General features: G+C 32.2%; 1 protein-coding gene and 1 pseudogene across 5 annotated transcripts; both read left to right on the top strand.

The window, feature by feature from the left end:
- The first annotated feature begins 894 nt into the window (after nucleotides 1-894).
- On the top strand, nucleotides 895-6,850 carry LOC105948893 (uncharacterized; annotated as a pseudogene). The gene is made up of 8 exons (XR_016032185.1): nucleotides 895-1,000; nucleotides 1,105-1,184; nucleotides 1,621-3,879; nucleotides 3,999-4,294; nucleotides 4,391-4,478; nucleotides 4,562-5,376; nucleotides 5,517-5,591; nucleotides 6,618-6,850. The product of XR_016032185.1 is annotated as an uncharacterized LOC105948893 (transcript).
- An 865-nt stretch (nucleotides 6,851-7,715) lies between these two features.
- Nucleotides 7,716-10,521, top strand: LOC105953742 (uncharacterized). 4 transcript variants are annotated; one of them, XM_088820849.1, is made up of 7 exons: nucleotides 7,736-8,416; nucleotides 8,578-8,811; nucleotides 8,911-9,129; nucleotides 9,201-9,293; nucleotides 9,374-9,511; nucleotides 9,869-10,173; nucleotides 10,247-10,521. In XM_088820849.1, coding segments are annotated over exons 2-7 (906 nt in total). In that variant the 5' UTR covers nucleotides 7,736-8,416; nucleotides 8,578-8,661; the 3' UTR covers nucleotides 10,248-10,521. The 4 variants fall into 4 exon arrangements, with proteins under 4 accessions (XP_088676973.1, XP_088676975.1, XP_088676976.1 ...); XM_088820850.1 differs by having other exon boundaries at nucleotides 7,742-8,401; XM_088820848.1 differs by having other exon boundaries at nucleotides 7,742-8,416; nucleotides 9,869-10,160.
- Nucleotides 10,522-10,838: the final 317 nt, after the last annotated feature.

The following is a 10,838-nucleotide window of genomic DNA, read 5'->3' as shown; positions in this document are numbered from 1 at the left end:
GATGTATATATTTGAGAAATTAAAGCAGCACCTCTCCATATCATAACATCCATCAAATAAACCCTAATATTAGAAATAGCAAAATTGGCAACGAATTGTTTAACTACGATATTAATTTTGTTGCGAATAGTTATATTTTAGCAACAAAAATTGATATTCGTTGCCAAAGTTGAATGTTTCGGCAACAAAATGGATTTGTAGCCTTTTCATCTAATTAGGCAACGAAACTCATTGTAGTGAATAGTATTGTACACAATTGTCAACAAATTTAATGAATTACAACAAAATATTTTGTTGCAAAAGAATAATTCTTTTTGCTACGAATTAAATTGTAGCAAATAATGTTTCATTGGCAACAAATACATTTCATTGTTAATAAGCTATAAAAGACAACAAAATATTTTGTTGTGAATATTCAATAAATTGGCAACGAAACATAATTGTAGCCAAAATATAATTTTGTATACTTAGCAATGAAAGCAATCGTTAAAGTTGGAATGAGTCATATATGGACTTATAAGGAATATATTAGGAGCTACAAATAAAACTACTTGGTTGCCAATAATTTTTGAATGCAAGGGTTTTCGTCGGTTTGGTAAACCAGTTGAACCGTGTCGAACCGAATATTTGGCACGTACTTAATAGCGATGCAGTAATTTGGTTCGGTATTCGAGTTCGCTATTTTTAAATTTCTGTAATTTGTTTTTGACAACTATTATGTAAAACTATATATTTTATTTAATTTTTTAATTAGAATAATACTTAATGATTTTCCAAATTATAATGGAAATAAAGAAATTACTACCCAAATTTTTACGTAATACAATTAACAACCCATAGTAATATTACTCCTAGGAAAGTAAATTTATATAATATTTAAATCATATATGATAACAATGATTATTAATAGCTCTGCAAATAAAAAGTCAAATTTGAATAGGAAAGGGAAACAGATTCAACAAACGAGCTAATACACGACACTGCCGCCGTTGTTATAAAGGTATCCCAAAATTGATTTCTCTGCTGCACCAACACCAATTTAAACTTCAATTTTGAAACTAATTAATCATCCTCACCAAGTTTCGTCTTATATCCAAAGGACAGGTTACGTAATCGATTTCTCCTCCAGAGAACGAGCTCATTTGATTTCTCCGGCGACAACACTACGGCGGTGAATACTTTTGGTAGGTAAATTGAAGACAATACTGTTTGGGCATACGATTAAGTATCACGGTTAATCATGTCTCCAACCTTTTTCTCTTTTAAGAGATTTTATATGTTCAGCTAAATGTTATTTTTCTCTTGCACAATTTCGTTAATTTATATTTATCCCCGATCAAGAACTTCATGTTTCATGATAATAAGAGAGTTGTCAAATTAATGAGATTGATAATAATATATTAACTACAACATTTACTCACTGTATTAACCTATATGGGATGGATCTTATGTAAAGGGATTTTCTATGAGCAGAGAAGATTTGTCATTTTGAATTTGAATCAGGTCATTGATGTAGTTACTTAAATTTATTTTTAAATAAAAGAGATATTGTATTAGAGTTGGCTATTTTTCATTCGTTTTCTCTCTACACACACAATAACGTATGCTATACTTCAATAGGTCGTATGTGATGGACAAAAGTTGGATGACAGCTAGAAAGTTTTCTAGAGAATATGTACAGGGCGTTCAATCATTTATGAAGTTTGTGGATGAACACATTGGCCAAGAACGTGAGATTAAGTGTCCTTGTACTTTTTGCTTGAACTCATATATTAGAAGTAAAGAAGAAGTGCTTGATCATCTGCTTATTCGAGGTATAGATACTGAATACACTAGGTGGATTCATCATGGTGAATTATTTGATTATCAAGTTCCTCGTAGTGATTCTGATAATGGTTCTGTGAATGAGGATGACGACCACACAAATGGAGTGAACGACTTGTTGAACGATCTTGGAAATTTTTATGAAAATACTCGTCGTTTTGATAAAGACCATAACACCAATGAAAGTGAGGAAAGTGAAGATATACCTATGACGTTTCTTGAGCTATTACGTAAGGCTGAACAAGAACTTTATCCAGGTTGCTCAAAGTTCTCAACTTTATCTTTTATTGTGCATTTGCTCCACATAAAGGTTTATAATAAGTGGAGCAATAAGTCATTTGACATGATGTTAACACTGCTAAAAAAAGCTTTACCTCATGGTGAAACTCTTCCGAAATCATACTATGATGCAAAAAAGATTTTAAATGACTTGGGTTTGGGATACACTGCAATCCATGCATGTAAGTATGATTGTGCTTTATTTTGGAAAGAGTATGAAAATTATCAAGAGTGTCCAGTTTGTGGTACTTCTAGATGGAAAGTTAGTAATGCTAAGAGAAAGCAAATTCCTCACAAAATATTGCGCTACTTTCCTTTAAAGCCAAGGTTGCAGAGGTTGTTTATGTCACCGAAGACAGCAGCAGATATGAGATGGCATTCGGACAAGCGAATAAATGATGAAAAAGAGTTGAAACATCCAGCAGATGCAAGAACATGGAAAGAATTTGATCAACAACACCCATATTTTTCAAAAGATGCCCGTAACATACGACTTGCTTTGGCAACTGATGGCTTCAATCCATTTGGTACTATGAGTAATTCTTACAGCATGTGGCCCGTCATTATCATTCCATACAACTTGCCGCCTTGGAAATGCATGAAGAAGTCATATTTCATGATGTCATTGCTCATTCCTGGACCACATCAACCAGGTAAAGATATTGATATATACCTACAACCATTAGTTGATGAATTAAAAGACTTGTGGAATGAAGGTGTGCAAACCTATGATGCATTTTCTAAGAAGAATTTTCAAATGCATGCTGCTCTTTTATGGACAATTAACGATTTTCCTGCGTATGGTTGTGTGTCTGGTTGGAGTACAAAGGGTTATATGGCATGCCTTGTCTGCAATAAACATACATGCTCAAAGGGATTGAGAAGTAAAATTTGTTATATGGGTCATCGTCGATACTTGCCTCGTGGTCATAAATGGCGAAAAAATAAAATCAAGTTCGACGGAAAAGAAGAATTAAACATGGCACCGAAATACTTCTCTGGAAATGATGTATCTCAACAAACGATGCATTTAAAAGGTGTTAAAGGTGGAAAACATCCCAGTTTAAAGAAAAAAAACAAGCGAGATAAACAAGATTTGAATTGGACTAAGAGGAGCATTCTTTTTGAATTGCATTATTGGAAGACAATACTCTTAAGACACAATCTTGATGTCATGCACATCGAAAAAAATATTTGTGATAATATTTTGGGGACGTTGTTGAATATGGATAAGAAGACAAAAGATACATATAAAGCAAGGAAAGATTTGGAGGATATGAATATTAGAAAGGAACTGCATTTAAAAAAAAGAAATGATGGGAGGTATGTTATACCACCGGCAGCTTATGCAATGTCTAAAAAAGAAGGACAACAATTTTGTGAATTTGTTAAAGCACAAAAGTTTTCAGATGGATATGCTTCTAATATTGCTCGTTGTGTAAATGTGTTTGAAGCTAAGTTAGTGGGTTTGAAAAGTCATGATTGTCATGTTCTCTTGCAACGGGTACTTCCATATGGCATTCGTGGATGTTTGAGCAAAGACATATACGCTGCAATACTTGAGTTAGGGGATTTCTTTCGGAGGTTGTGTTGTAGAAAGTTGATGGTAGAAGACGTAAATAAATTGGAAAAAGATATTATTGAGATATTGTGTAAACTTGAAATGATTTTTCCACCAGCTTTTTTTGATGTTATGGTGCATTTAGCTATGCATCTACCACGTGAAGTTATGTTAGGTGGCCCAGTTCAATACCGATGGATGTACCCTATTGAAAGGTAACGTATAAGTATAAATTTTGTTTATATTTACATATCATTGAATGATTATTCATATCTGAATTCTCTCAATAATTAAAGCAATATCCTTTTTTATTAATTAATATTATCTATAATAGATATTTAGGTACATTAAAGGGTTACGTACGGAATAAAGCTCGTCCAGAAGGGTCTATTGCAGAAGCTTATATTGTGAATGTTTGACATTTTGCTCAATGTACCTTGATGGAATTGAAACTTCTTTTAACAAAGAAGAAAGTAATATGGATAAAGAAGTTGATTGTAAGTTGTCCGTTTTCTCACAAAAGGCACGACCATTTGGAGCTATAAAATATTGTGAGCCCCCAAGGGACGAGTTAGATTTGGCTCATTGGTATATTTTGAGCAATTGTGAAGAAGTGGAACAATTTCACCAGTAAGTAATCTATTGTTGAATAATAATAGCATAATTTTTTTTATAAGCATTTACTTTTCGCAAATCGATAAATAATAATTTTATCGTCTTGTATAGAATGCACAAAGAGATACTCGAGCAAGAGAGTATATTGAATTTAGAAGACAGGCACAAAAAGCAATTTCCAGAGTGGTTTAAACATCATGTAAGAGAAATAATTGAAACTTAATTAATTTGTATAATTTATTGTTTTGGAATTTATACTCTAATACCTTATTTGTTATGCAGATGGCGCAAAAGAAATCACATAATCCACAAGATAATGTAGATGAATTGTATGCATTAGCATGTGGACCTAGTATGATTGTGAACAAGTATCCGGGTTGTATTGTAAATGGAGTAAGATTCCATACTAAGGAGCGTGATAGTCGTCGTACAACACAAAATAGTGGTGTAATGGTTGAAGGTAACCATAATGACATTATGATCGAGTTTTACGGCATCGTCATTGAAATAATTGAGCTAGACTATATCAAAGACAATCATGTTATTCTTTTTAAGGCACAATGGTTTAATCTTGGTAACAAGAAATCTATTATACATGATGGGAAAACCACTAGCATCAATATCAGTCGTACATGGTATGAGGATGACCCATTTATACTTGCATGTCAAACAAAGCAAGTATTCTACCTTGATGATATGAAATTGGGCAAAGATTGGAGAATAGTAATAAAATTTCAACATCGCCACGTGTTCGACTCTTTAGAGATAAATGATGGAGATATTAGGGAGGACGATAATGTCTACCAAGAAGATGAATCTTCACAACTTGATACATCCGTTCAAGATGATTTAGGAGAGTTAATATCTCTGGAGAGAAATGATGTTGATCCGGTCGTTGTTGGGGTTGATACAATTCAAGGTTTGGAAAATGAAATTGAAGATTTCAACGCAGTTCAAGATGATGCTTCTGAAGAAGATGATACATTGGATAATTATTGTAACGTAGAGGAAGAATTTCAAATCACCGATGATGATAGTGACTTGGAATGACTTATAACTAAAAAATTAGATCCTTTACAGTACCTTGTCATTTGCTGGTAAGTTTTTTTTTTTTTTTTTTTTTTTTTTTTTTGTAATATGTAGCTGTAGAAAATATATTCATTTAGATCTTCAATGTGCAAAGAAGTAAATGCATATAAATTTGTAACTGTGAAGTACTATTTTTATGTCCCTGTAGCTTGCTGATGTATTGGATCACGTGGAAATTTCTTCTCAAATATGATCTTGGAACTAGCTTAGGGATACGATACAGGTATAAAAATTAGTTTATTTATTCTTCTTATTTTTTCGTTTTAACAACTTCTAATTTTATCTTAAGCTTGTATAATTCGTTGAACTTTGTTTGATACCCTTTTATTTCTTCCCGTTTAGAGTAATTTGGGATACTGTTTGATTGTTCGTCATTACCAATAGGCATTTCCCGATTTCCATGATACTTTATATTCATCCAAATTATTATATCTTGTAGCAGGGGAGATGCGAACTTCTGTCTATATTATATTTTTCAAATTTTCTTTTATGTATCTTGTTATCAATATGGTATTGTTTTGTGTATTTGGATAACTTTTCGAGTAAAGCTTGACTTGCTTTATATTGTACTCTGTAGGTTGTGCTAATTTTCTTCCAATAAAGTTTATTGTCAAAAGAGATATTAGTTGAGTAGTTGCAGCAGTACTATGGATTGACATCATTTTCTAGCTTCTTGAAATTTGTAGTCCATAAATTGCTTTCAAGATTAAAATGCTTATTATTTTTCAGATGAAACTCTTAATTTATAGTTTGAGTTTGAAGTTGGTTTTGTGAATAAAATGATATTGGACAATTACATTGTCATTGTGGCAGAGGGGAAACAAATCTAAGTATAAATTTGTACATTATATGTATACGACATTGCTCATATCCTTGTATTTAACTTTGTTTTATCCATGTTATGTTCACCAGATTAATTATAAAGGAATGGGATGACCTGCTTTTGATTGTAGTTAAATTACGATTTAGAACTTTACAACTTTACGGCGTTATTTTTTCTCTTCTAAATTTCCTAATATTTAAATGTAGAGAAAATGTGCGTAAAGGAGCAGATGTCGATTAATTTTGCGGTAAATTTAGAGTTGGCCTTTGGTTGATGTTGTGAAATAAAATGTTCAGCTGCAAATTGGTTATGCTTTATCGTTCGATAATCATTTAGCACAAAGAATTTATCGTATTGCTTTCTTTATATAGTCGTTTTTTTTATTAACTATTTTAATTGATTTTTGTTTTTCTTCTTTTTCAACAGATCAAGGTGGTAAAGTGAACTTCGAGAGACTAGCACTAGTTTTTTCGTTACATTTGTTCTAGTTATTAGCTATATGAATGATCGAAAATAATGGGTTTTAAGCGAGTTTAGGATATGCAGGTTAGGGGGTTCCCAACATTGATGGATCGAAATCCGTTATTGTTTGAATAATTTTTTTTTAGTCGACAACTTTTATTCATATATTATTGTTAAGTTAAGATTTTTTTAATATTTAATCTAGTTTATATATATATTGATTTACTATATTAGTACATATTAAAACAAAATTATGCCGTTTTACTTAAACAAGACGATACATGACAACTTTCAAAAAAACAAAGACCCATTGCTTTTGATAGATACTCCCTACAGGGGACGAATTTTCATGATTTTATCGGGGGCATGGACCGAACTTGCTCACCACTATAATCGTATCAACAAGCACCATAAAATTATTATGTTGCATTCTTTGACGTTATTAAAATCATGTATTTAATATGGACTAAATGAATCATAACTTTGTAATAATTAAATTGTACTCAAGATACAATATCTAAGATTTTAGATAATAATAACACTAGCTGTGCTCAAGCCGAACTCAACAGATCTTTTAAGCTCGAGCTCGAGCCCAATTTGACGATCTCGATCTCGTCGATATTTCATTGTATGAGCTCGAGCTTGAGAACAACTCATTTAGGATTTTTTTAAGTATTACTATTATCATTATTGTTTTTATAGATTATTTATATTAGTAACCCCTTTTGGGGTCTCTTAGATATTTTTTGCATTAGTAATCCCTTTTGGTTATTTCAATTCAGTTGCGGTTGCAGTTTGGTTATTTGCATTAGTAACCCCTTTTAGGGTCTTTTAGATATTTTTTGTAATTCAGCTAGCTATAAGACTGTTAGTTTTAGGTTATTCTTGTTTCGCCCCCATTTGGGCCAAATTGTAAATTAGAAAAGTTAGAGGAGTCCTTGACTTTTTATTACCATTATAGTGGTACTATCTCCTTATGAAATGCCAACAAGGTCTTAACGAGGCCCCAAACGCCTATCTATAATGGAATAACGAAGTCTTTTCAGCAAAAACAAAAAATTAATCCTTACATTTTTTCTTTTATCCTCAACTTCACGCAGACTGCAAAATTCCCTTCTTCATCTCCTATTTTTTTTTTTTTTTTCTCTCTATTTTCACACCGACCCTATCTCCCATGTGTAAATTTCTTTCTAGCTTTGTTTATTCTTTCTTTTCTCAGTTCTTAGATTTGTCCATCTGTCACATAAATCCGGCCACAAAAAACCAAGATCCGACCACCAAACATCAACATCCGGCCACACAGCCCCCAACTCTGACACCCAGCTGCGTTTCGATAAAAAAACCGGGTTCTAGGGTCAGTTTCCGAAATTTTACCGGCCGGTCCGACCCGGTTCTGACAACCATGGCACCACGTACCAATCAAATTACAACCACAATGTACTCAATAAACACACGTTCGCATTTCATTCACTCCACGACTACACTAAGGAGGGAATTTCTGGATTTCGCAATTGACCACCACTCCCCCGCGCTAATTTTCATTTTCGGTGAATATCAAATATATAAAGAATCACCTATTACAGATCATATCAAATTCCTTTGATGATTTGTAAGTTTCTGCCATAGTGCAGCGACGGTGTTTTACTTTGACACTCAGGTTAATATTTGAATTTAATTTTTCCTATTTGAACATTGTTTGTAGTAGATAGACATGAGATTGTTTTATAAATTCATCACAACTCTTAAATGTTTGAACATGATTGGCTTGTTTGTAGTTGATTTTCGGACTGAAAGAATTTGCATAAGTATTACTCATTCTACTGATGGAATAAAATTGGAAAGATTTTCTCCGTATTGAGTATGGTGGATGCTACAAGTTTTGGAGGCAATCTTTTGAACATATTGGAACTTGGTGAACATGCAGCTTCAACCAACAAACAGAATGTTCGAGGGATAGCTCTTTGAAAATTAAATAAGCAAAACAAACAAAAATTGGTTGTTCACATTGATGCTAAACACGGAAGACCACTTGATAGTGTGGAATCAGCAAAGTTATCTAGTGAGCTGGGGATACTCTCTCGCGAATTCATGCGTGTACCGGCTAAAATGGAAGGACTTTGAAAAGTCTGAGTTGTCGGTGGCTTTTGATCAACTTGGTGTTAGTAGTATACTTTTGCGAAATTATTATATATTTATTTATGTATGTTGTTCATCTTATTACGATATCATTATAATTTTTAATATCTTTTTATTGCAGATGCATTTATCCATCGATAATCCAGAAGAGGAAACTAAAGAGAATGTCTTGGAATTGTTAAAGCATCGAATCAGACACCAGCGACATAGGTTGAATAAACATTTCGGGAAGTTCACTTCGCTGGAGGAAGCAATTCGAAATAAACCTTACTTTGGAGGCTTAACTCAAGCGAACTGGGAATTACTATGTACTAATCTTTTTAGCGATCCTCAGTACCAAGTATGATCTTCTTCGTGAAAATAAGTTTTTAATATTTATTATGCATTTTATAATGTAAATCAACTTTATAGGAAAGATGCAAAATAAATAGGAACAATCGAAAAAAGATGATTACAAATCATAATCAAGGCTCTAGGTCTTTTGTAGCAGCTCGCAATATACTTGTAAGTTACTTTAAATTTTCTATAATATAATATATTAATGTATAACAGAATGTCATTTATCTCTATCTATTTTCTTACAGAGTAAAGAACTAGAAGAGGAGGAGGAGGATGATGATGATGATGATGGTGATGAGGAAGTCGATAGGATAAAATTTTACAAACATTGTCATTATAAAGAAGGGAAGGGGTGGGCTACTCCACAATGTGAAAAAAATTATGTAAGTAAATTTTCAACTGTCTATTACATTGTATTCTGTTTGTACACTTACTTATATGATGATATTTTTTGTAGTGAGTTCTTTACTGTATATTAATATGAATATATTAGCTTGAAATTATATTATAGTTGATTCACGGTAGTAATTAGTAATCGTATTATTTTTTCATGAATAATACGATGATTTTGCTTTGGGATGTTATTTTGGATTTTTGTTTTGGTTTATCTGGCAAGACTTATGTACTTTCTATTGTCAATTAGAATTAGGCTTTTCACTTTACATAAATGTTAAACTCTCGGTGATCGAAACTTCATTTGTTTGTAGTAATTAATGTTGGTCCTTTGATGCCAATTTTAGGTGGAAATGGAACGTCGTAGGACTGAAGTCGAAGAATTTGGTGAGAAAGTTGATGCCGATAAAATTGCTGATGATGTTCTTGGAAAAAGATCTTCTTACATTGTTGGACTTGGATATGGTCCAAAACCAAAAAAAATTGCATCAAATTCGACTATGAAAATGCTTGAAGAACGTTTAAAAGAGAAGGAAAAAGCAAATTTGGAGCTTAAGGATAGAGTTGTTTCCATGGAAACAACTCATCAAGAGTATGGTCGTCTCATTCAACAATTGATGGAGTCTCAACAACGTTCAAGTACCTCTCCATGGTAATATTTTCTAGAATATCTTTTTATTTTATTTTAAATCTGATAATCAAGTAATAATTCGATCATTTTGCAGAGTGGAGACATTCTACTTGGCGAGAGAATAGAAGTTATGCACTTGGTGGATTTCCTATCATCTTATTCAAGCTCAAAGTAGTAATGATGTTTTAGTTTATATTTTTTATTCAGGTTTTCAAATTCAATTTGTAAGGAAGACTTTAATATTAGGTTGTTATTTTAGGTGTTTTAGAATGATCGTTTGAATTTTCGTGTCAATACTTATTTCAGTTTAGTTTTCATTTATTTGGGATAGTAATTGACTGTTACTTTTATAATATTTTATTTAATTTATTTGTCTATTTATTTACATTGTTACATTGTTTATTTATAAATCTAAAAATGTATAATTAATCTTTTAATTAACAAAAAAATTATTATTACAATAAGATTTGTTATAATAATTAATAATTCATTGCGGGTACGAACAAAATCCGCTGCGAACGATGAATGTATTGGCGACGAATTAAATTGGTTGTGCACGGTAAATGTATTGGCGGCAAAATAAATTCGTTGCGCACGGTAAATGTATTGGTGACGAAATAAAATCGTTGCTCACGGTAAATGTATTGGTGACGAAATAAATTCGTTGCGCACAGTTAATGTATTGG

The sequence above is a fragment of the Erythranthe guttata genome, chromosome 7, assembly GCF_056151865.1.
Source record: "Erythranthe guttata isolate IM_541 chromosome 7, IM_541, whole genome shotgun sequence".
Classification (NCBI taxonomy): domain Eukaryota; kingdom Viridiplantae; phylum Streptophyta; class Magnoliopsida; order Lamiales; family Phrymaceae; genus Erythranthe; species Erythranthe guttata.
This window is presented reverse-complemented; position numbering and strand designations above follow the sequence as displayed.

Coding starts and splice junctions, on each gene's coding strand:
- LOC105953742 (XM_088820847.1), top strand. CDS start 8,662: ATGCTAAACACGGAAGACCACTTGATAGTGTGGAATCAGCAAAGTTAT. Junction 8,812..8,910: donor TGGCTTTTGATCAACTTGGT/GTTAGTAGTATA, acceptor TTTTTATTGCAG/ATGCATTTATCCATCGATAA. Junction 10,161..10,246: donor GGAGTCTCAACAACGTTCAA/GTACCTCTCCAT, acceptor ATCATTTTGCAG/AGTGGAGACATTCTACTTGG.